The following is a 25444-nucleotide window of genomic DNA, read 5'->3' as shown; positions in this document are numbered from 1 at the left end:
AGCTGCATAAACCAGCACTGAACTCACACACTGACTGATTTGCCGAACAATGGTTTATGGCTTAATGTTTTGTCTGAACACAGTCATACACACAAACATATATGGAGCCGTGTAAAACACTCCTATATTACGTCCTATGTGAAGGGAAGGAGACGGGTTCCTTTGGGAAGAATGCTCTGTAATACAAAAGAAGTGAAGCCCAGTCCTGTTGTATTTTGCAGAGGGGGAAGAAACCTTCTGATCTTTAGAAGTAGGACAGAATATATAATGGCCACTAGCCATGAATACAAATATGAACATTATTTATTTTTGTAGCTGAGGTCATTGCAAAATACGTAAAGCAGAATGAAATATATTACACAGTTAAAATAGTGAAACAAGGCGTTCTGTTTGCTCCCCCAAATAATTAAACTTATCCCCAGAAACCTTTCTTAAACTGACACTATAATAGCACAGCAGGCCACTTTTTCAAAGGTGTAGAGGGGTCTGTCCCCTAATAAAAAGTTAATCAGATACCCAACCAATCTGTCAACTGGGAGATTTAAATCCTTGAACAAGAATGCTCTTAGGTCCTTGTAGACTGGGCAAACCAGTAAGTAGTGGGGCAAATCTTCAGTGACGTAACCTCCATGTGGGCAAACTCTTTGTAAGGAATCCTGCAGTAGCAGTCTTCAACTATGGCAGAGTGCTCAGACTGGAAAGTCGGTGGTTCAAATCCCCGCAACGGAGTGAGCTCCCGTTGCTTGGTCCCAGCTCCTGCCAACCTAGCAGTTCAAAAGCAAGCCAGTGCAAGTAGATGAATAGTTACCACTAGGGCAGGGAGGTAAACGGCATTTCTGTGTGCTCTGGCTTCCATCATGATGTTCCGTTGCACCAGAAGTAGTTTAGTCATGCTGACTACATGACTTGGAAAGCTGTCTGTGGACAAATGCCGGCTCCCTTGGCCTGAAGTGAGATGAGCGCCACAACCCCATAGTCGCCTTTGACTGGACTTAACCGTCCAGGGGTCCTTTCCCTTTTCTTTTTTTTCTACCTCCTCTGTTGGAGGCAGAATGCCTCTGAATACCTGTTGCTGGAAGTCATAGCTGTGGAGAGTGTTGTTCTGCTGAGGTTCTGCTTATGAGTTTCCCATGGGCATTTGATTGGCCACTGGCACGAGAAGATGCTGGACTGCCTGTGCCTTTGGTCTGAGATACAGCAGGGCCCTACTTATCTTCTACATTCTTTTACAGAAAAAAGTTGCTCCTAACAGCAGTCATAGGAAAGTACGAATTCTTCCGCAACGTTAATCCGAAGCTTTGTTTGCTTGTTTTCTAGGAGGAGGCTAGCACCTCTCCTTCCCCCGGTACGCGAGGCCCTGTTCAGCAGCAAAATTCCTCAGGTATTCCGTTCCGTTCCGCGCTGCTCTCCCTTTGAAAGCAGTCAGCAAGTAGGTCAGTAGTGGAGCCTGACTTCACCGTCCTGGTACTGAACAAGCAGCCCATGGAGAGGACTGGGGGCTGCATAAAAACACAGAAGTTGCAGGAAGCCTAGAGGATTCTGGGTGGTCTCTCTGGCTGGGGGGGGGGAAGTCCCAGGTTCAATAGATAAATCTTTTTTTTAATGTCAAGTGTTTTACTTCTCAGCCAGTCATGAATAGCAATTTAACAACTTTTTTTTTTTTTTTTGCAAATCATCACTGATGAACATCTTACAACTTGAAAGCATTTTCTGAAAGATTCAATAAAAATATGCAGATTTATTTATTTTTCTTGCTCATTCTGGGGTAACATAATATTGATCTATGGAATCATTTGTATATCACAGGAACTTAAATACAACCAATCTCCATCCATAGATAAATCTTGGTTTGTTTCCAGATGCGAGCTTAATGCTACAAACGAGTTACTGGCATATCGTTGCCCCAGCCACTCTGGGCAGCTTCCAACATAATAAAGAGACTTAATAAAACACTAAGCATTAAGAACTTCCCTATACAGGGCTGTTGTTTGTTTGTTGCTACGATAATGATGGGGAAGAGGGGGAAAGCACCACAAAGCCAAGCTCTCTTTGGTTCACTTTGCATGGATTTCTTTTTTAAGCAGATGCTGGAAAGAAGCCTTGGGAGAGAAGCAACTCTGTGGAAAAACCTGTCACTGCGCTACTCTCTAGGTGAGCTGCGGGGGGGGTCTTCCTTTGTGGGTCCACCAGCATGCATTGGAATGTGCCCATGCTGCAGCTGCATGCGCTCATGTCATATCCTCTCTCGCCATAGAAATCCATCAGTGGGGAGGAGTCCTGAACCAAAGAGCCCCGTTCAGTTCCAACCAACCTTTAGGTATTGAAAAACTGCTCTAGCTCCTCTCTCTCCTCTTTGCGGCTTATCTGTTGCAAACTCATGCAAATCCTAAGCTAACTACCTGCCTGCCTTCATGCAACTTGAAGGGTGCTCATCAATGGTTCCTCTTCATGCTGGAGAAGAGTGACTAGTGGGGTGCCACAGGGTTCTGTCTTGGGCCCGGTCTTATTCAACATCTTTATCAACGACTTGGATGATGGACTCAAGGGCATCCTGATCAAATTTGCAGATGACACCAAACTGGGAGGGGTGGCTAACACCCCAGAGGACAGGATCACACTTCAAAATGACCTTGACAGATTAGAGAACTGGGCCAAAACTAACAAGATGAACTTTAACAGGGAGAAATGTAAAGTATTGCACTTGGGCAAAAAAAAATGAGAGGCACAAATACAAGATGGGGGACACCTGCCTTGAGAGCAGTACATGTGAAAAGGATCTAGGAGTCTTGGTTGACCACAAACTTGACATGAGCCAACAGTGTGACGCGGCAGCTAAAAAAGCCAATGCAATTCTGGGCTGCATCAATAGGAGTATAGCATCTAGATCAAGGGAAGTAATAGTGCCACTGTATTCTGCTCTGGTCAGACCTCACCTGGAGTACTGTGTCCAGTTCTGGGCACCACAGTTCCAGAAGGACACTGAAAAACTGGAACGTGTCCAGAGGAGGGCAACCAAAATGGCAAAGGCCTGGAAACGATGCCTTATGAGGAACAGCTAAGGGAGCTGGGCATGTTTAGCCTGGAGAAGAGGAGGTTAAGGGGTGATATGATAGCCATGTTCAAATATATAAAAGGATGTCACATAGAGGAGGGAGAAAGGTTGTTTTCTGCTGCTCCAGAGAAGCGGACACGGAGCAATGGATCCAAACTACAAGAAAGAAGATTCCACCTAAACATTAGGAAGAACCTCCTGACAGTAAGAGCTGTTTGACAGTGGAATTTGCTGCCAAGGAGTGTGGTGGAGTCTCCTACTTTGGAGGTCTTTAAGCAGAGGCTTGACAACCATATGTCAGGAGTGCTCTGATGGTGTTTCCTGCTTGGCAGGGGGTTGGACTCGATGGCCCTTGTGGTCTATTCCAGCTCTATGATTCTATGAACTTGCCACTATGTCCGCTTCCCTGCCGTTGGTCTCGACGACTTTTGCATAGAGACAAAGCTCTCCCCCCAAATACTACAGTGCTAGTTTGCACAATTCTGCAAAGCGTGCAAAGCTATACGTTATGTAGCCCTCTGACGATGCAGTACATTTTTTGAGAGCCAAACGACGCATTATATTGAATGCATAGTTTGGCACTGTGTGATGTTACAAGAAGAAGAAGAAGAAGAGGAGGAGGAGGAGGAGGAGGAGGAGGAAAGCAAAACCTTAAATAGCAGCCCAGGGGTAGTGGTGATCTGATCAGAATCAGTTTTGTGGAATGGTTTGCTTTAGCTTTGTCCTCCTGTGTCTTCTTGCTGATGAAAATTCTGCCCCATGGCTGCAATTTGTCACAGGGGTGCGTGGAGCTGTTCCCGCATGCTAGCCTTAAAGGGGACTATAACACCATAAGCGGTGACTTCAGCTCCTTGCCAAAGAGCAGCTTCCAGGAGCAATTTTTGTTGGGATCATTTTATTTATTTGTTTATTCTACCATATGTTTTTCAAAGAGGCCACATAGTTTGGCCTTCCTTTTTGCACCTGGCAACTCATAAAACCATTCTTCGTGCACTGCACAGTGTTGGCCACATGAGGTCCTCCTGCCTCAAGCTCTGCAATAAGTAGCGCCCAAATGCTTAAGAAGTGGCCGTTGTGTGTATATGACGGCGCTCTTTTCTGTTGGCACGTCAAGCCACGTATGACTGAAAAGCACTTTTATGGGGGGGGCGGGGGGGAACAAGGGCAGGTATGCCTGGGAGAGGAGAAAGTATTAAAACCGCTTTCCGGGTTGTGTTTTCAAACGTGGCATGGTCAATCATTAACAGCAGCGAAAGGGCTCTGCTGTAAAGTAGTCATAGAAACTATCTGGATTAGCATTACAGATATTTAAAAAAAATAATAAAATCCTCACGTACCCTGATGCATTTCGGCTCACTCCCCCCCCCCTTTCCAGTGCGTTCTCCTCTTGGGAACGGACGTCTTTCGGGTGACGCACGGTGGATGCTTCTTAGCGCTGCTTGCTTAGCAAAATCATGCTGGCTGCTGAGTGCTTCCCGGTGATGCAAGAGGGAGCGGTGGAGGGTCAAAGCAATTAACCCCTCGGGAGCTCCTTCCACCTGCTTTTATGCACCACTTTGTGCTAGGAAGAATGGCCAGCATCATGGCCAGTGGCTTTAGAAAATGTTGGGCAATGTCCCTCTTTGTTTTATTTTGTTCCTCTCTTTTTCAAGGATGAAACCTGCAAGCAGCAGCAATGACGTGGCCATGGACACCTTAGATTTTGATCGCATGAAACAAGTGAGTTGGGAGTTTTGCACACATAATTATTAATAATAATAATAATAATAATAATAATAATAATAATAATAATAATAATAATTTATTATTTATACCCCGCCCATCTGGCTGAGTTTCCCCAGCCACTCTGGGCGGCTCCCAGTCGAGTGTTAAAAACAATACAGCATTAAATATTAAAAACTTCCCTAAACAGGGCTGCCTTCAGATGTCTTTTAAAGACTTATTTCCTTCAAATCTGAAGGGAGGGCGTTCCACAGGGCGGGCGCCACTACTGAGAAGGCCCTCTGTCTGGTTCCTTGTAAGCTCACTTCTCTCAATGAGGGAACCGCCAGAAGGCCCTCGGCGCTGGATCTGGATGCAGATAAGAGCAGTTTTTCATTTATTCTTTGGGTTACAGCTTCTTGCTGTAAATAAGAGCATAGGAAGTAGCCTTGTTATACCAGGTCAGGCCTGTTGCCCAGTACAGTGGTACCTCGGTTTAAGAACAGCCCTGTTTACAAACTATTCTGTATACGAACTCTGCAAAACTGGAAGTAGTGTCCCGGTTTGTGAACTTTACCTCGGTCTAAGAACAGAAGCCGAACAGTGGAAGGGCACTGGTGGCAGGAGGCCTTATTAGGGAAAGGGCGCCTCGGTTTAAGAACGGTTTCAGTTTAAGAACGGACTTCCAAAACGGATTAAGTTCATAAACCAAGGTACCACTGTATTGGCGACTCTTATCGACAGCAGTTCTGTGTAATCCTGGGCAGACATAGACCCTGCAGCCTTACTCCAAAGTTTTTGCTAGGTACTATGCCAACACTTTCACCATAATAAACTATGGAAAACAAGTACACGTCCACACATGGCTGCTTCAAAGTCAGTGACTGATAAAAACAATTCTGCAGCTCATGCAGGCGATCTCATGCAACATACAAGAAGAAGGAGTTTAGATTTGATATCCCACTTTATCACTACCCTAAGGAGTCTCAAAGTGGCTCACAATCTCCTTTCCCTCCCCCCCCCCACAAAAGACACCCTGTGAGGTGAGTGGGGCTGAGAGACTTCAGAGAAGTGTGACTTGCCCAAGGTCACCCAGCAGCTGCATGTGGAGGAGCGGAGTTGCGAACCCGGTTCCCCAGATTACGAGTCTACCACTCTTAACCACTACACCACACTGGCTCTCGTAGGGACCAGTTAAGTGCTTTGTTAGGAGAAGTTCCATTTATACCAATGCAAAGGACTTTTATTTCTTTCTTTCTTTCAGAGGACATTTTAATTTTATAATTTTTTTTTTTTGTCTTTCAAGGAAATATTGGAGGAAGTTGTAAAAGAATTACACAAAGTAAAAGAAGAGATAATCGATGGTAAGAAGCGAGGAGGGGTGGTTGGGCATTTCTCACATTGGCCAAGGGTGTCGGAAGGTATCTCAAAGGTCACCTAACCCAGTGTAGGAAGCCCATTGCTATAGCCTCCCTAATCCTCTGCCCATTGCTACAGCCTCTTGCCCATCACTTTCTGAGAGTCCACCTCCACCTGAGGTTGTCTGTTCCACGGCTGAGCGGCTTGATCAGTAATCCAGGTGCGTGAGCATTATAGAACTGTAGAACTGGAAGGGGACCCTGAGGATCATCTAGTCCAGGAGTTGGCAACCTAAGGCCCATGGGCCAAGCCGCCCGCTTGGTCAGCTCCCGTGCACCGTGCTGAACTGGCGCGGAGCAGGGACCGCCTTCCATGACGCTGGGCAGCTTCCCATTGGCTGCAGGAAGCTCCTGCAACCAATAGGAAGCTGCACACACCTCCTCTGTGCTAGAAGGAGTGTTTGCACATGTGTGCGCGCTCCGACCCACTGCGGCGTCTGCGGGACCGTGAACTGGCCCAAGCTGCAAAAACTTTGCTGACCCCTGATCTAGTCCAAGCCCTTGCAATGTAAGAATATGCAGCTGTCCCATACAGGGATCGAACCTGCCACCTTGCCGTTATCAGCACCACGCCCTAACCAACTGAGCTATCAAACTCTCTAGTGTGCTGAGATGCCTTTGCTTAAACATGGACTGTATGTATAAGGCACATTGATAATTTCTTTTATTGCATGACGCTCAAGCCAGCCCGTTCACCTTCCCACATCCAGTCCTGGGAACTGGGAGTGCAGCTGAAAACACTGTGAATTACCTCTTAGGACAGGAATAGCCAACATGGTGCCCTCTGGTTTCTGTGGATGACAACTCCAACATCCCTGACCGTCGGCTGTGTTGGCTGAGGATGATGGGATTTATGGTCCGTATCCAAAGGGCGCCACGTTGACTACCCCTGTACCTGCAATTCCTAGCCCAGTACCTACAAAGAAATATTATTCCCATGGAGAAGGAAATACGATTAAGTCTCCCCAGAGAGACACCTGGAATAGACTTTTTTCTGCCACTCGGTCCTGAACGTTTGTGAATCCTGTGCCACAGAGAAAGGTCAGCAGAGCCTCATGTCCGATAAAAATCCAGTTTTGCACCCATGTTTATATTTGCTCTCGCTGCCACATCAGCCCTGCCTTACACACCCAACTGAACAGCCTTGCCTTGGCATCCTTCCAGGGCAACCCTTGCCGCTCGATATATTGCTGAAGCCTGGGGTGGCTTACCTGCAACTCTCCCATTATCCCATCTGCTGTGAGCTGGATGTGGGCAGCCTGTGATGCTGTTAGACTCCATCTCCCATCAGCCCCTGCCAGCCAGCCAGGACAGTGGTCAGAGGTGCTGGGAGTTTGTAGAGAATTGTAGAGTTTGAAGGGATATACCCCCAAGGGTCATCTAATCCAACCCCCCTGCAATGCAGAGCCGTGGTCTGGCAACATCTGGAGGGGCCACAGGTAAGCCAGCCCTGAACCAAGCAGCAAGGGAAGGATGGTGCAGATCCTGCCTTCATACATTTAAAGCATCACACACACACACACCCAAAACGAATAGCTGGAACTGTAGTTTAAGGGTGCTGGGAATTGTAGCTCTGTTGGGGTTAAGCTACAGCTCCCAAGGTGCTTCAGGCGTATGGTGTGTGTGCACAGCTAGGATCTGTACTGTCCTTCTCTTGCTGCTGCCGCCGCCGCCACCGCCTCTGTAATCTTAACCACTTCCCAAAATATAGTCAGTGGTCTTTAGCTTAGGTGTGAAGCTATGACAGTATAGTGCCTTGACTGTAAGCTCAGGCGTATTCCCTTTTTTTAATTGTTTCCTCTTTTTTTCAGCCATCAGGCAAGAATTGAGTAGAATCAGCACGACATAATGGCCATGGAACCATCTAGAAGCCACATAGGATGCGAAAGGCAACTGGATCGTTTCTGAGCATCCCAAGACCATGCAAGATGGTGAAAGAGGACACCTGGCTCTGTCTTTTGTTCTTAAATCCTTTTTATTAGCAGACTCAGCAGACTTTGAGGCTTGCTGATGCCTTGGATTTGCTTCGTTAAAAAAACAACAACAGAGAGAGAGAGAAGTCTTAAAATCTTTAAAAAAAGAAAATATTAAAATTTAAATTTCTGGATTTTTTAAAATTTCATCTGACAATGCACATCAGAGTTGGTCAGCCTTTTTTGTATTTTGTATTTGCTTATTTAAATGTATGACTTTTTTTTAGTATATAGTAGGTAAGGAAACACGTGAACCATTCGCTTTTACTAGATGACTTCAGAGTAATTTTACTGGTAGACTGCAATGTAAATGAAGACCTTTTTTTTTTTTTTGCCAACAAAACCTTATTTGTGGCATCGCCTGAAGAGGCCGAACGATGCCCAGCTGTCAGACAGCAAGTCCCTGGTCTCAGAGCTATCACAATATTACAGCGGTACATCATTGCTTCACAGTATCTGTGTTCATATTGGTAATAAACTGTTCATTGTCCATGTGGCATTGCTTGGCTTTTCTTTCATCCCTCTGAAGCACACTTGGACTCCACTGTGCTTCTTAGCAAAATCAGGGGTAGCCGTACGCTGGAACCAGTCTGGCTCTCCCAGAGCGTTTTGTTTCTGGTCCCTGGTGGTGCTAGAAAAATTGGGTGTTGTAAGAAAGTACAGTTCTTTACACTTTGATGTTGCGATGGCCCAAACTGACCGTGCAAGGAACTTCACTAACCCTGCTGCCTCCCATCGAAGTACCATTATAATCATAATAATCACAAACTGGAAGATCCACATTACAGTGGTGCCTCGCAAGACGAAATTAATCTGTTCCACGAGTCTCTTCGTCTAGCGGTTCTTTCGTCTTGCGAAGCAACGCTATTAGCGGTTTAGCGGCTATTAAAGGCTTAGCGGCTATTAAAGGCTTAGCGGATTAGCGGCTAAAAGGCTATTAGTGGCTTAGCGGCTTAGAAAAAGGGGGGGAGCGGGGGGAAATCGGAACACTCGCAAGATGTTTTCGTCTTGCAAAGCAAGCCCATAGGGAAAATTGTCTTGCGAAGCAGCTCAAAAACGGAAAACCCTTTCGTCTAGCGGGTTTTCCGTCTTGCGAGGCATTGGTCTTGCGGGGCACCACTGTATAAGTTGCATATATGCCGTGTGGTCTCTGAAACCACCCCCACACCCACTTTGTGTAAAAACAGCCCTATGCACCACTAAGGGCCTTGTTGTTGGTGTCACCTCCAGGGGCTTCCTAGCCGGCGGTGACCCATGACGGGGCCTTTTCAGTGGAAGTTCCCCATTTGTGGAATGTTTCCCAAACTTGGGTCTCCAACTGTTTGTGGACTACAACTCCCGTCATTAGCAGGACCGGTGGTCACAGGTGATGGGAATTGTAGTCCAAAAAGAGCTGGAGTTTGGGAAACTCTGATCTAGTCCAAGCCTTTGCAATGCAGGGCTCTTTTGCCCAGCATGGGGCTCAAACCCACAACCCTGAGATTAAGAGCCTTATGCTCTACTGAGCTGTCCCCGCTTGATAATTACAATGATCCCCAGGACTGCTGGAGTCTGTGTTATCCAGGGGAACGATCATATGATGCATGTTTGCAGGGTGGAATTAAGAATTATTTCCCCCTAATGCAGGCATCTTCAGTCTTTTCCCATATATTTGCATGGTGGTAGCGCTCCCTGTTGCAACCCACCTTGGGTCAGGCTGTGACCCACTAGTGAGTCCTGGTTCTGCCACTGTTGTCCTTGGACATGCTCCCCTAACTCTCTAGTCCTTTCTGGAGGGGCAGGCAGAGAACATGAGGTCTCTGAAGAGAAACATTTTGATCCTGATATTCTAGCATCTTCGGGGGCCGGCGGAAGAACAGGAGACTTCTCAGCTGGAGAACTACTCTTATGTGTCTGTCCAGAGGTCTCCCTGTTTCTTGTGAGAAGGAAAGTGTCTCACCTCTCCATTGAAACAACCCTGGAATATAGATGTTGAGCTCACAGATCTCACTGTGCCTAACCATGTCTGATGAGCAATGTAGTTCAAAGCATCAGGAAACCAGGGTGAGCCAGGCTGTCAAACAGCCTAGTAGAGAATAAAAGAAAAAGGTCTGTTAATTTTTTAAAAACTATATTATACATTTTCAGGCACTTCCAACTAGCTTCATTGTAATATTTCTTCATATCTAAGTTACAAAAACTCCTTGGGTGTCAGAAATATAACATCAGCTCTTATGTGGTTACCGGGCATGCTCTGTTCAGAGAACAGACTCGTTTATGTTTGCTTGGATGGGGGAAGTATACAGGGTGCAAAGGTCCATTAAGCTTATAAAGGGGGAAAGGGCAGAGTCCGCAGCTATCGAGAGTCTGGTGCCAGCTTGCATATTCTCTTCACCCTTGAGTAAGGACCGATGGAGTCATCAAAAATGAAGTCCCAGAGAACTCGAACCCAAGACTGGTGCTGAGGCAGGGTGTCATAATATTCTGCTGCTATCTTCTTTACCTGCAAGAGCAAAAGAAAATTTTTATCCACTGTTCGTTTATCTGTGAAACATCTATCTTAGAATGCATATGGACATGAGGTTTCTAATGCTGCTTTAAAGCGACAGTACCTGCTGTGTTATGAAACTCTGGCCTTTGACCAAGAGTGTCGTGTCACCCTAAATTTCATTCACACCAGTGAGTGTGGTGTGACACAACGGGTGACACTCTTGGATGTGTTGCCACCCTTTATGCACATGACCACTCCTGTTCGCCCATGATTTACCCATTGAAACGGCAGGAAAGAACTGCATTCCAAAAAAACCAACCCCCACCCTTGAATTTTGACACATGCAAACCGAGCACAAAACTCCTGTGTTTTTCTGAGTTAACAGGCTTGCAAGATGGGTCCCCCCCCCCCCCGGAAGCAGTCAACGTGGAAATGTGTGCTAAATTTCTGCAGTGGCTTTTACATGGCATGACAGATGATATAAAAACGTTAAAATTGCCGTGTAAGAAAACGGAATAGAGTGCTGTCTGAATGCAGACTAATAGAATTTATGCCAAGAGTATAAACCCAATGAACAAATGAAAGCGACCCAGATTACTTTTGAGAGCGAAGAGATTTTTCATGGTTCATACACCTTGGAATTCAAATCCCATTGCAGTCAGTCGAGGGGAGAAGGGAAGAGGGAAGGGAAAAGTCCTGTTGGATCCCTCATCCTTTGGCCTCGAGGAGCTAGCAGGGCTCTGAATGTGGCGGAGCAAGAATCTCCCTCACCCCATGGCAGCATTGAAACCTAACCTGAGCATTCATCTGACAGAACCGGGGCAGTCAAATAATTTAGATGACTAATTCTGTTTGCTAGACTGGGAATAGCCAACTGGCAGCTTGAAGGCCCGTTGCCTGGCAGAAGCCCTACCAGTTTTAAGGTGTGCTAAGAAAAAATAAAATGCTTTTTTAAAAAAGCTCCATTGTTTCTGTCTTTCCCAGTCCCAGCACAGATTTTTGACCTTCACTTGACAGCTTCCAAGGTAAAATGTAAGCCAAAGTTGCAGGAATCTGTGACTGTCCAGGTAGGACATAATGCAGCTTGCTGGATTTGTACTGTGTTTCCTTGCCGATCCAGAATGTGGGTGGCGCTGTGGGTTAAACCACAGAGCCTTCTACTGTGTTTCCTTGCCGATCTGGAACGTGGGTGGCGCTGTGGGTTAAACCACAGAGCCTAGGACTTGCTGATCAGAAGGTTGGCAGTTTGAATCCCTGTGACGAGGTGAGCTCCTGTTGCTCGGTCCCTGCTCCTGCCAACCTAGCAGTTCGAAAGCAAGTCAAAGTGCAAGTAGATAAATAGGTACCGCTCCGGCGGGAAGGTAAACAGCGTTTCCGTGCGCTGCTCTGGTTTGCCAGAAGCGGCTTAGTCATGCTGGCCACATGACCCGGAAGCTGCATGCCGGTTCCCTCGGCCAATAAAGCGAGATGAGCACTGCAACCCCAGAGTCGGTCACGACTGGAACTACTGGTCAGGGGTCCCTTTACCTTCTTGCCGATCCAGACCTAGGACAGCCTGCCCCAGACTGCAACTTCCACCAGTCCCATCTGCCATGGGCCTTGTCTTCCACACTCCCCCCCTCCTTGTCCCATGCTTCATAGCAATGGAGCAAACATCTGCAGGAAGCCCAGTTGTTGTTCACTCCAGTTCAGTGCTAAGCCATGGGTTTTCCTGGAGGAAAGCAGCAGGGCAAACTGAAGTGTGCCTGAGCCCATGGCGGGTGAGTCAGAGAGGGTGGGAGTTCTAGGCCAAAACATTGGTGGGCGCCAGGTTGAGAAAGGCTGCCCCACGTCTAACTGCAGTTGGGAGCAGTTGCACACTACCTGCCAGCCCCATGGCTAATTCTGTGAGCAAGCAGACAGAAAGTGGGGAGAGCAGATCAGAAAGTCCCAGGTTCGAACCCCTGCTTCTCCAGGTAGGTGGTGGGAGAGTTCCCTGCCTGGAAACCCAGACAGCTGCTGCCAGTCAGTGTAGACAGCACTGAGCAGACTAAGGCAAGCTCCCTGTTGCAGGCAAGTCCATGGGTCAGTCTAGCAATAGCTGCTGCCATTGGATTGGAACAACCCTTAGCAGAAGTATGCCTCCGAATAGAAGATGCAGTGGATGGTCACATACGCTCCTAGATGCTTTCTGGATAAGCTTCCACATAATCAGATGCAATCCTAGAAGTTTGGGGAAGCTATGGCGGTCTCCAGCTCCCGTCAGCCCCAGCTGGTGTGACCAATGGCCAAGGACGAGGGGCGGTCCACAGATGCCCCATTCTGCACTGCTACACAAGTGTCAGTGTGATTCAGGATCCGTTCCGGTTTTGGATGGTTGGTTAGGAGTGAAATTAGGAGGAATGAATAGCGCAGAAACAGGGAGGGGGGGAGTGTTTTATAGCAGGAAAGGTGTAAAGAACTCAAACTGGCTAGTGGGCTGGATCTTCCTTCCTGCCACGTCCCTCACCCTGTGGGCCAACTTTGAAAGCTGGATAAGTCCCATCTACCTGCTCATCACCTGACACCGGGCGATAACTTCAAAGGAGAGAGCTCTGGGACTGGCTTTCTGCATCCATCAGAGGACTGGCACAGAGAGCCTTCCCTTCTGAAGTCCATTGGTAAGACATTTGAAAACTATGGAGAGTCGCAGAGGCAAAACCATGTACAACAATAACAAGAAGCTTCCTTTCCTTTTGTCACCTTAACAGTCAATGATATACATTTGCCACCCAATTACTGCATTTCATAAAATCACAGAATTGTAGAGTTGGAAGGGACCACGAGGGTCGACTAGTCCAGGACCTGCAAAGCAGGAATCCTTTGCCCAACGTTGGGGTCAAAACCACAACCCTGAGATTAAGAGTGTCATGCTCTATCAACGGAGCTATCTCAGTGCCCCATCAGGAACAAGCAAGAAGCAGACCATGCCAAGGAAACAGTGATACGGCTATTCCTGGCTTCGAACGGGTTATAAAGCTTGTTCTGGAACTCTGCGATTAAGAAAAATCACTGGGCTGGCAGAATTCGACTTGTCTATCTACATTTGTGTGCAGCGACTGTCATTGCACAAGCCAGTTGATTTGTCACTGCAAAAAGGCACTCATTTAATAAGTTACTTATTTGTCCCCAGGGCAATAACCTGCCTGAAAGTATGACAAGCCCTATTGTATTGCTTGGGGGGTGGGGGGAGCTGATCGCACCGCATTCCACAAAGTAGCTGATAAGACTGGGCTCTGTTGGGAACATGTGCGCAGGAAAAGGGAAGGGGCCAGCTTCTGAGCTAAAGAATTAAACGCACGACTGCAGTTTATATACCCGGATTTGTGTCTTTTTAAACATACATCGGGGGGGGGGGTGCGTGTCAACTGGGACCACTGCACATGGGGAAGACAGGTTACTTTTTTTATTTTAAAAAATTATTTCCTCCTGTATCACAGTCCCAATGAATATCCCCTTTCCCAAAGCAGCTTTTCTTGCAGATATTAGCTTTTGGGTGTAGGGTACATAATGCAAGCCACAGAACTCCCTGCATGCCACAGAACTGGGTGTGTGCGTGTGTATGTCCAACTAAGTTAAGAATCAAAATCAGTCATGCTCACATATTTGCATGAAGTCTATTGAATGAGTTGAACTAACATTGGATCTGTAGCCCTTTTTTAACAAAAGCCAGCTACCTAAAAAACCCCACCTTGCTGTGCTTATGGGGGAAGCATCGGTCACACTAAAGTCTGTGTTTGTTTTTCCTTTTCCTTTTCCCCTCCTCAACTGCCGTTTAAACAGACGCAGACACAAAATGGAACACTGCTACACAGACATACAGTGGTGCCCCGCAAGACGAATGCCTCCCAAGACGAAAAACTCGCTAGACGAAAGGGTTTTCCGTTTTTTGAGTCGTTCCGCAAGATGAATTTCCCTATGGGCTTGCTTCGCAAGACGAAACGTCTTGCGAGTTCTTGCGAGTTTGTTTCCTTTTTCTTAAAGCCGCTGAGTCGTTAATAGCCGCTAAGCTGCTAAGCCGCTAATAGCCGCTAAGCCGCTAATAGCTGTGCTTTGCAAGACGAAAAAACTGCAAGACGAAGAGACTCGCGGAACGGATTCTTTTCGTCTTGCGAGGCACCACTGTACAAGGAAATTCAGAAGAGAGGGATTTGAGGAAGTCAACCAAGATGTTTAAAAAGTTGGATTTGTGAAGAATGGTATCCGTTCCGGAGGCCCATTCGCAACACGAAAAGAACGCAACCCGCAGCAGCACGTCTGCGCACACGCGGGTTGCAATTCGCCGCTTCTGCGCATTCACGTGATGTCATTTTGTGCCTCTGCACATGCGCGAGCGGCGAAACCCAGAAGTAACCCTTTCCAGTACTTCTGGGTCACCGCGGAATGTAACCTGAAAGAACGCAACATGAAGCGGACGTAACATGAGGTATGACTGTAGTAACATAAAGGTAAAGGTACCCCTGAACATTAGGTCCAGTCATGAACAACTCTGGGCGTGCACGCTCATCTTGCTCTATAGGCCGAGGGAGCTGGCTTTTGTCCACAGACAGCTTGCGGGTCATGTGGCCAGCATAACTAAGTCTCTTCTGGCGAACCGGAGCAGCGCACGGAAATGCCGTTTACCTTCCCGCCAGAGCAGTACCTATTTATCTACTTGCACTTTTTGGTGTGCTTTTGAACAGCTAGGTGGGCAGGAGCAGGGACTGAGCAGTGGGAGCTCACCCCATCACGGGGATTCGAACTGCCGATCGGCAAGTCCTAGGCCTATAATTCTCCTCACTGCCCTCAGATTCCTATGAAAGCATCTTTCCTAAGGCCTAGAAGGTATTATTTTCATCTAGAGTAGTGTTTTCCAAACTTAATTCTCCAGGTGGTTTTGGACTACAATCGCCCTGTTTCGGGAAGTTTTTGATGTTTGAGGTTTTACTATGTTTTTATATGTGCTGTAAGCTGCCCAGAGTAGCTGCTATCATCATCACCATCCCACCATCTCTGACCAATCGTTTTGCTAGCTAGGGAAGATGGGAGTTGTAGTCCAAAAACAGCCGGAGACCCAAGTTTGCGAAACGCTGATCTAGAGTATCTTTGGTGCTTGGGGTTAAGCCAGCTACAAAATAGTGTCTGTGTAGCAATCTGCATTCACTTACTTTATGCTGTATATTTAAATACCATCATTCCCACTGCATCCCCCCCGAGCAGCGATGACATTAAGGTACAGGGAGGCTCCCAAACACAACAACGCTGGCTTATCGCATTTCTGAAGTTAATGCATGCTGCTGTCTAAATAGATGCCTTCCTACCAGGTCGTTAAGTCCGGAGTCTAAAATTACCTAACTGCACCACCACCTCTAATTTCAGGATTCAAGAGCCACTTTTCTTTCATAAGCTGCATAGGTAAACTAGCTTCACAACCTTTGGCTCCTCCAGATGTTGCTGAACCACAACTCCCATCATCCCTTGCCACTGGCCATGCTTGCTTGGGGCCGAAGGGTGTTGTATTTCAGCAACACCCAGAGAGCCAAACCTGTTTGCAAGGGTCAAAAACTCTAGAGCTTACCATTGGCAGCTTAGATCCAGGAACGCTGGGGAAATCGTGGTGCTCCATATGATAACCCACGTTAAAGGTGATCCAGTTGAGGGGTCCGTAGTAGGAATACGTTTCATACCCTTTCAGGAACATATAGTGTTCTGCTATGAAGTGCCCCGAAAAAGGATGCAAGCCCATGCAAAGCAACGTCCCTGATATTAAATAAACAACAGGCTTCAAACCCCACAGGTAGTAGATGATCAAGTCGACAGAGAACTGGGCCAAAGCGTTAAGTATTTCCATCTCAGTAATTGTTTTGGGGTTGATGTAGAGCGGTCTCAAGGCATAGAAAAGGGGTTGGAAGACAAGCCAGACCATCTTCCGAAAGGGAGTGCAGAAGAACCAGCCCTCAAAGTCCGTGGGGATGTCCACATCCAACGAGTCTCCGCCAAGGTATCGGTGGTGGTCTATGTGGTACTTCTTGAAGGAGGCCGAGTAGGGGAGTCCAATGGGCAAGTTGGCAAAGACGGCAAACCACCGGTTCCACTTGATTTGCTTGTTGCCAAAGGCCACATTGTGGGAGATGTCGTGGATGGCCAGGGTCATGGAGTGGTTGATGCAGCCCCCAAAAGCATAGGCCCAGAAGAAGATCCACTTCCAGGAAAGGTCCCTCACAAGGTAGCAGGCCAGAAGCTGGGTGAACACCATCCCCGTCACTATCCATTTCAAATAGGGATCTGGCCCCATGAGAGACTTGATGGCTGGGTACTTCGCTGAGGAGGAAAAGAAACACAAATGCAGTCAAAACTGCCTGGAATCCAGTCGTGGAATTGTGGTGCCAACTAGACAAATCCCTCTGCCCCTAATATCCATCAGGCTACCTACCTGACATAAACCAGGCCTCCACGAAGGTCTGGCCCACCCATTAGACAAGGTGAGGCGACTGCCTCAGGCGGTAGGATCCACAGAGGCAGCAGATCTGGCCTCCAAGGAATACATTGCCCGCTGCTGCCACCACGGTGGCAGCAATGGCTGTGGCGCATTTCTTGGAGGCTGGACTTCTTGTCTCCCCGGCAAACACCCCACCACCCTCCATCCTCACAGTGAATAGGAGCTGCTGGTCTCCTCCCACCCATAGGGAAGAAATGGTGGGGGCCGCCCCTCCTGGTGTGGTTCAGAACAGGCCTCTTTCTCCCCAAGGACAGCCCGGAAGCTTCTGGTGAATGGTGGCTAAGCAATGTTTTCAAACAGACAAGTGAACCGTATTTTTCGCTCTATACGACGCACCAGACCACAAGACGCACCTAGTTTTTGGAGGAGGCAAACAAGAAAAAAATATTCTGAATCCCAGAAGCCAGAACAGCAAGAGGGATCGCTGCGCCATGAAAGCAGCAATCCCTCTTGCTGTTCTGGCTTCTGGGATAGCTGCACAGCCTTCATTCGCTCCAAAAGACGCAGCCACATTTCCCCTTACTTTTTAGGAGGGGAAAAGTGAGTCTTATAGAGCAAAAAATATGGTAGATGTTGACAGGATGGGATGGGAAGGGGAGAATCCAGCAGCTCCCCATTCCTCCTCTGCAGCTCCCTGCATGGAAGGGGGACTGGTAGCAGAAGAATCCTGCAAGAATTAGAGACAGATGTGCAGCGCAGTGGTGGGAATCAGAAAAGTTGTTGCCTGGACTCCCTCTAGTGGCATCCAAGAATAGAGCAGTGGAGGAGAAAATCTCACATAGCCAAGTGTTCTCTGCACATTTCATTCTCAGCATCAAGCTAGCCCTTCTATTTTCTCAATAAGCCTCCCTCTAGCTGGTTTTCCTGTCTCTTTGGCTGCCAGGACTGAATTGACACCATTCCATTCAGCTGCTGCCCCATCAAGTTCAGACCCTCCAAATTCCCCTATTTTCCATGGACGTCTCTGATTTAGAGAAGCCATCCCAGTTTCTGATCTGACCCCAGAATGTCCTACTTTTCCTTAGGATGTCCCTGTTTTCATTGGAGAAATGTTGGAGGGTATGGCATTATCTGACCCCTGAGCCATCTGAAGGGAAGTTTTTTTTAATGTTTAATGTTTTATTATGTTTTTACATGTGTTGGAAGCTACCCAGAATGGCTGGGACAACCCAGTAAGATGTGTGGGGTATAAATAGTAAAATAATCATTATGGAATGGGAGGTCCCTATTTTCATCGGAGAAATGTTGGAGGGTATGCAAGTTACAATTAGTGCTCCTTTCCCTGGTCCAGACCTCCTCACAGGGTATATTGGCACCCAGAGTGCAGTCCCAGCATTAAAAAAAACAAAAACACACACAAAAAAACACATTTGTGGATTCTGAGTTACTGAAGTGAAACCTGAATTGCAGGCTAGCTACACTTGCTGCAAATAAAATAATGGCCTAGTTTGTCATAAGGCAGGTTCTTGTGTTCCATGGAGGTTCTGTACAGCCAGCATGTTTTTATCTGCTATAATCACCTGAGGTCCTTCTCTGTGTGGGAGGACCAGAGGGTGGGAACACGAAAAGGGGCCTTTTCAGTGGTGGTTCCCTGCTTGCAGAACACTCTCCCCAGGAAAACTGCTTGGTGCCATTGTTGCCTGCCTTCAGCTGCCAGGCAAAAACAAACCTATTTAGTCAGGTTTTGGGTTTCTAATTGAGAGGGTAGTGGGACTTTGTGGTGTTCAATTGGGGTAAAGGTAAAGGGACCCCTGACCATTAGGTCCAGTCGTGACCCACTCTGGGGTTGCGGTGCTCATCTTGCTTTACTGGCCGAGGGAGCCAGCGTACAGCTTCCGGGTCATGTGGCCAGCATGTCTAAGCCGCTTCTGGCGAACCAGAGCAGTGCATGGAAACGCCGTTTACCTTCCCACCGGAGTGGTACCAATTTATCTACTTGCACTTTGACGTGCTTTCGAACTGCTAGGTTGGCAGGAGCAGGAACCAAGCAACAGGAGCTCACCCCGTCACAGGGAATCGAACCGCCAACCTACTGATTGGCAAGTCCTAGGCTCTGTGGTTTAACCCACAGTGCCACCTGCATCCCTTCAGTTGGGGTAGGTAGGACTTATTTACTTTAGATATGCTTCCAGAGGAGTATTTTAGTTTTTGCTCATTGTTGGTTTTTTTGTACCTGATTTTAATGTCTTTGTTAGTTCCATTTTCAAGGTGTGCGCTTCTTTGAGGGTAAAAATGTGACTAATAATTAACAGCAACAAGATACGGAGTCTTAGCAGTGTGGCCGGGGTGGGGGGTGAGTGGGAGAAATTGAAATCGCATGAGGACTGAAAAGCAGATCCCATCATCGCCATGTGAACCTCGTTCACCACTTTGAATGGTGAACGCACGCACTGCTGAAGTGAATGTGAGTTCATGCATCGTGCCCCAACCTCATTTCCCCTTTTTTAAAGAGCCGGATGAGTCGGTAAATCAGTTGCCATCCTTTCCCAGAAATCAAAAGCTGCATTGTTGCCAGGAACAATTTACAAAGCCTCCATTCTGGGTCTAAACAGTACCCAGTGCAAAAAATAGTATTGTCTGTTTCACTAATATTATTCACAAGTTGCCTCAAGGTACTTGTGTAGCACAATTAACAAAGCCTACATATAGGATACCATACCATACCATACCATACAATACGGTATCTTTCTTGTCATTGTCCCATACAGAACAATGAAATGGAAAAATCTACATAAGACTCTCAAAAACCCCTAAAAACGCCGAAACCCCATTTTAAAATACAATATCCTCCTATAGAGACTCCTTATACTGCGTTTAAAACTAATGAATTATAATAATTAATGCTAATTAATGATATGATAATATTAATTAATATTAATATGCTAATTAATGATAATATTAAACGTGATGGTGATAATAATCCATTGTGACAATATACTTGTTGCATCAAAGACATGCCTCTTGAGGAAAAGGTGATAGGGAAAATTCCTTACAATCGTCATTCTTTTGTTTTTAAAAAAGAAATGATTATTATTTCATTGCATTCCCTGTGATTTGAGTTGGCTTTACTTATCTCTCTTTACTTTGCTTGCTCACATGAGCCAATTACTATTCAGGTGAGACTCACAAGCTTTAAAAGTAGTCAGCTGAATCCTGGGACAAAAGCAAAGGGACAGAGTACCTGCAATAAATGTCTGATTCTTTTCCGTTCTTGCCTTTTGGCTCGTTGTGATTATAAAAGCATTGAAGTGTTAGTGCAGGGTGTGGCCACTGATCCTTCTGTTGAAATTGAGCAACCAGCGTCCGAGAGGCCGTGCCGTTAAACCTAATGAAATTAGTTGCCTCACATCCTCTGACCACTGATGCTGCATTTCTGCACACGCAATTCAAATGGTAGTGAAATCTTTAGTCAAATGGAGTCCCTTAAGAGAACAGGTGAGGGACCTTTGGGGCTCGGCTCTGCCCACAATGATAGCAGGAGATCAATGGGGCTTGACAGCACCACACCCAAGCGGGGCTTGCTTGCACAGAACCCTTTGTGGGGCTTTAAAGCGGAAAATCTGCTTTGCCTTACACAGGTGGGGTAGCTGTGGGGAGGCTGGGAAAGTGGCCATGCGGGCTAAATTTGAACATTCAATTTGGCTGGAGGTTTCCCATCCCTGCTTAAGAGAATAGTAGTTGGTTTTAATTATTCTTATTCCGAATGGTTTAAATCATTCTTTTCATAAGAAGCTTTGAGGTTGTTGTCGTTTACAATGAAACCTTATATAAATTCAAATAAATAAATAAAATGCCAAGTTTTCCAAGCCTTGATTTACAAAGGACATGCATCAGCCTGATTCTGTTTTGTTTTGTTTTGTTTTGTTTTGTTTTGTTTTGTTTTTCCTGACATTTCTGGTCCCCCCCCATTTTTATTTTTTATTTTGACAAAGTAATAATCATAAATAAGTAAGAATAAAAATGTGCACTCCAACACCGAGACCATTCCATTGCAATGATCCAACCTCCCAAAATTTCAACACCTCTTGCGAAGGTTTGACCCAGGGGTCTGCAACCCACGGCTCCGGAGCCGCATGTCGCTCCTTTACACCTTTGCCGCGGCTCCGGGGCAGATACTAGCGAGGGGAGGAGACGCATTGTGCGCCCCGACACTCCCCACTGTGGCGGGCGCTGTACTGGCTGTGACGTCGCATGGGGGCGGTATGTGCGTCAGTCACGCACCGTCCCGACGTCACCTTCCCGCCCGCTGTCAGATTGCGGCTCCAGAGATATGTTTTAAATGTCGCAATGGTTTTGCGGCTCCCAGTTTTTCTTCTTCTTCGGAAACGGGTCCAAGTGGTTCTCTTTGTCTTAAAGGTTGCAGACCCTTGTTTGACCCCTTTACGTTGTAACAGTACAAATTCCTTCCATATCTCCTCAAAATCATTTCTCTTGTGTATTCCCTCTCTTACCTCAACCGCACAGAAATCACTGGGTTAAAGCTGACCGAAAGTCCAAAGGTAGCATTATTGTCAATTTACAACGGGGTGGAAGGTTTGCAGGCTATGAAGAACATGCTCACATATTTTATTGACAGCTGCATGAATTATGATAGCTAGGAAGTGGAAGGGGCAAGCAGAATATAAAATGGAAGAATGGTATAAAGAGGTGTGAGACATAGGTTATATGATAAATTAACATGAGACTGATTTTGTTTTGGTAAATGACGCGGAACATATTTTTTCAAAGACCGGCTCTTTGGAAATGTCTGGCATGTCTAAAATATCTGTGTGTACTGCCCTCCCCCTTTTCTCCCACCTCTCCCCCCCCCCAATCTCTGCCTATGACAGCCACGTATCACACCCAAAGCAGCTGACCTACAGGAAGGACTCTGTGACCTGAAAACAGAGATGTTATATGTAGCTTTGTTATCCATGAAAATCTTTCAATAAAAACATTTTTTTATCATAATCGTAAAAATATATCTGTATATATGTGCATGCACACATGCATGCATATGTGTCTATGCAGTGTGGAGTGGTCCTGTTTAGCCTTCCAGCCAGCCCAGCCCCACTTCAGGATACTCTATTTGATTCCTCCACCCACCTGGTTTTCCATTTTCCCCAGCCAGGCAATAATCAGTCAGTCTTCCCTGGCCACTGAAAATAGCCAATACTCATTAGGCTGTTTGGAGTGTGCATTTCATTTCCCAGCTGCCCTAGCCATCTGCCTGAATCTAAGAGAACGAGGGAGGTGCATTGATCTGACCAGAACCAGAACCAGGGGTGACCCCCAAATCAGCTAAGGGGGCAGCTTGACGTAGTTTTTAGCACTTCCGAATGACCACTGCCGGGTGACATTTGATTGCAGGGGAGTTCATGATGCGAAGTCCACCTGGGAGAAAACCACACTTAAGGCTCCTAATGTCAGCACTGCCTGGGCTCAGAGATATGCGCTAGCAGTTGTTGAGCCCAGCCTGTCTACTCTGACTGGCAGCACCTCTCCAAGCCCTCACAGACAGGGTGGATCTAGGAACTAATAGCCAGGGAAACACCAAGATTTACAGAGTTTAAGAGGGAAATGCTAAGAAGGATGCCCCCAAAACAGCCCAACGAGGACAGTGACCTTGGAATCCTGACTGCAGGTGGGACATGGAAATGGAATAGAGCATCTTGGAACTGAGGATGGCTGGCAGACTGGAACTCGGAACATTCTGTCGCAGGTCCCAAGAGATAGTGCAAGATTACCTGATGCAATCAAACGATGGGAGCAGCCTTAAAGGACTCATTCATCATTTTTTTGTTTTTGTATGTTGCTTTGAGTTTTCTTTCTTGGGGAAAGCGACCAATAAATATAATAAGCAATAATAATTGCTCATTATTTAATTTCACCAGCAGGGACACAGTCCATTACATAGGAGCCAACTTCTGGGGCTGAGAAGTCTTCACCCCCCAAAAATGCGCTGGATCATGTATTTGCTTATGTAGGGCAGAAGTGACCTGGGTCCTCCCCCCAAATATTTTATTCCAGTTGGCACCCCTGATCCTGTACGTGGCTACTGAGAAGTCTCTGAGTCCAATGGGGCTTACTCCCAGGTAAGGATTGCAGTGCAATGCGAATTAGGATGATATCTTTAAATCACCGAGGGCTGGTTTGAACCCAAATCACCCCATTTCTAAAGCTAGTCCCCTAGATACGAATCTCTGTACTGTAAACATGCAAAAAAGAGTTGAAAATGCAAAAATGGCCCTCAGGTTAGGACACAGAGAATAAAATGGCCCCTGCTGGGGGGGGGGGCGGATAACAAAGTGTGTTTTGCATAGTGTACCGTGTGGCAATTTCCCATGTCATGTTATGAGAATCGATAAAGGAAGGAAGGAAAGTATGGCAGAGGTTGGGCAATTTTTCACTGCGCCCACAGGCTATAAGAAAGGGAAAAAAGCTACATCTATTTAGCTATGGGTGTGGTGCTGGCTGGGCAGGACTTTGAATAGCTACAGAACCTGACCTGAAGACTAAAGAAGTCAGGTGCAGTGATCAGATTAGGTCTGTGGAGAGAGCTGGGCAGCTTTGAAGCAGTCACTGCCTCCCATGATAATCTGACTCATCAGCCAACTGAACTGTGTACAGGGTTCTACTCTGACCTCCCTGGAGGGGGAAAGGTATGGGACACACACACACACACACACATATATACATATACATATACATATACATATATATATACATATACATATGTGTGCACAAGAATAACAAAAATATATATGCCTCCATCCTTCTTTCACAAGGAAAGTGTCTCTGAATGTTACCAGAACTGTCTCTCAGTAACCAAATTGGAGAAGTGGTTTCAGAGGCAACATTTTGTGCTTTCCAGGAACATTTTCAAAAAGGAGCGCTGGCTGTCAGAAACTGGATGGGGAGACTATGAGGAAATAGGGGGTGAGGGGGCGCACCCCAACCTGGCAATTTTCTTTCTTTCTTTCTTTCTTTCTTTCTTTCTTTCTTTCTTTCTCTTTCTTTCTTTCTTTCTTTCTTTCTTTCTTTCTTTCTGGAAAAGCTTTCCTGCTTTCAATAGCTTTCCATGACAAGCAATACAGTGGTACCTCAGGTTACATACGCTTCGGGTTACAGACTCCGCTAACCCAGAAATAGTGCTTCAGGTTAAGAACTTTGCTTCAGGATAAGAACAGAAACCGGGCTCCGGCGACGCGGCGGCAGCAGCAGCAGGAGGCCCCATTAGCTAAAGTGGTGCTTCAGGTTAAGAACAGTTTCAGGTTAAGAGCAGACCTCCGGAACGAATTAAATACTTAACATGAGGTACCACTGTAATTATCCAGGTGAGTCCCGTCCCCCCCCCCGCCCATTCCGTACAAATGTATGAAGAGAAAAGGCTTCACCCGTGGGATTTCTGTTTGTCACACAGCAGCCCCTTTCCAGGGGGAAAGTTTGCAACCTGAAGCGTGGCAGAGAGGGGAGAGAGAGAGAGAGAGAGAGAGAGAGAGAGAGAGAGAGAGTTCATGTATTCATCAAATGCCGTGTATTTCTGGATCTATAAGGAAATGCGGGAAAGAGAAGTGGAGAAGACGATGCAAAGTGGACATGACAGGAAACGCTGCCTGCCTAAGGCGTCGTCGGAGCCAGGATTTGCCCCCATCAAAGCCCTCCTTTCCGCGCCAGGACCCTGGCACTGTTCGGAAAGCAACAGCAACGAAAAGAGAACCCGCGAGCATGTGCAGAGTTCATTATCTTCACACACAGCCAGCCCTCCGAGCAACACACATGGGTCTAGCCAGGATTTATTGGGGAGGGGGGGTGGACAGAACCGACGTACCTGAGAAGAGGTTGCTCAGATTGTTATATATTTTTATTTATCTACTTTATTTGGAGGGGGAAGTTGCCCCCCTGCCCCCGGCCACCCACCCCTGGGATTAAAAGGCAAAGCGATTTTGACAGAGGGCCTGATCCTGGCGGAGAATTAACCCCTAACGCCGTCCGTTTTTAGGAGGAAAGAGGTCTGGAGCAAGAAAGCAGAGGGTGGTGGGAAAACGAGGCGGGCAGTGACCTCCCAGGGGGATCCCGAGGATGGCTCACCTAAGATCTCTTTCCTGCGCTGCGTGTGGGGCTGCTCCGTGTAAACCCACTCGAAATCCTCGCGGGTAACCCTGTTGCCCATCGCTGCCGCTGCCGCTGCACCTGCCTGCTCGACGGCCAAGCGCGGGGGCTTTTATCTCCTCGGTCCACCTGAGGGGCGGGGCCGAGAGGTGGCTCCGCCCCCTTCGCCAACTCGCCTGCCTCGTTCGCCTCGTGGTGATGCGGGATAGAAGCGGCCTCGGAGTGGAGCGCGCTCGCTGCGCA

At 47.0% G+C, this 25444-nt stretch overlaps 2 protein-coding genes across 15 annotated transcripts in view; one reads left to right on the top strand and one right to left on the bottom strand.

The window, feature by feature from the left end:
- The window catches only part of EVL (Enah/Vasp-like), a 151771-nt gene extending 143137 nt beyond the window's left edge, over nucleotides 1-8634 (top strand). For 7 of the 13 annotated variants that reach the window (XM_082217291.1, XM_082217285.1, XM_082217279.1 and 4 more), the window contains 6 exons: nucleotides 1318-1381; nucleotides 2082-2151; nucleotides 2255-2317; nucleotides 4705-4771; nucleotides 6060-6117; nucleotides 7983-8634. In XM_082217291.1, the coding sequence (XP_082073417.1) occupies nucleotides 1318-1381; nucleotides 2082-2151; nucleotides 2255-2317; nucleotides 4705-4771; nucleotides 6060-6117; nucleotides 7983-8020 (360 nt within the window). In that variant the 3' untranslated portion in view covers nucleotides 8021-8634. The remainder of the gene's footprint in view (nucleotides 1-1317; nucleotides 1382-2081; nucleotides 2152-2254; nucleotides 2318-4704; nucleotides 4772-6059; nucleotides 6118-7982) is intronic. The other 6 variants (XM_082217286.1, XM_082217284.1, XM_082217282.1 and 3 more) reach the window with 3 other exon arrangements.
- Nucleotides 8635-9266: 632 nt separating this feature from the next.
- On the bottom strand, nucleotides 9267-25305 carry DEGS2 (delta 4-desaturase, sphingolipid 2). 2 transcript variants are annotated; one of them, XM_082219347.1, is made up of 3 exons: nucleotides 25181-25305; nucleotides 16190-16932; nucleotides 9267-10626 (listed from the first exon to the last, which is right to left on the bottom strand). In XM_082219347.1, the coding sequence occupies exons 1-3, from the start codon at nucleotides 25260-25262 to the stop codon at nucleotides 10480-10482; spliced, it is 972 nt and encodes a 323-aa protein (XP_082075473.1). In that variant the 5' UTR covers nucleotides 25263-25305; the 3' UTR covers nucleotides 9267-10479. The 2 variants fall into 2 exon arrangements, with proteins under 2 accessions (XP_082075473.1, XP_082075474.1); XM_082219348.1 differs by lacking the exon at nucleotides 25181-25305 and adding an exon at nucleotides 22837-22916.
- Between the last annotated feature and the right edge of the window lie 139 nt (nucleotides 25306-25444).

Source organism: Podarcis vaucheri (assembly GCF_965113315.1).
Source record: "Podarcis vaucheri genome assembly, chromosome: 1".
Taxonomy (NCBI): Eukaryota; Metazoa; Chordata; class Lepidosauria; order Squamata; family Lacertidae; genus Podarcis; species Podarcis vaucheri.
The sequence above is the reverse complement of the archived record's forward strand: the minus strand, read 5'-3'. Positions and strand labels throughout refer to the sequence as shown.

What these genes read in the sequence shown, in the direction of transcription:
- DEGS2 (XM_082219347.1), bottom strand. Translation starts at nt 25,262, where the DNA reads ATGGGCAACAGGGTTACCCGCGAGGATTTCGAGTGGGTTTACACGGAG. An exon ending in GCGCAGGAAAGAGATCTTAG is followed by an intron (nt 16,933 to 25,180) that starts GTGAGCCATCCT and finishes TTTCCTCCTCAG; the next exon opens with CGAAGTACCCAGCCATCAAG. An exon ending in CTGGATCTAAGCTGCCAATG is followed by an intron (nt 10,627 to 16,189) that starts GTAAGCTCTAGA and finishes TTGCTCTTGCAG; the next exon opens with GTAAAGAAGATAGCAGCAGA.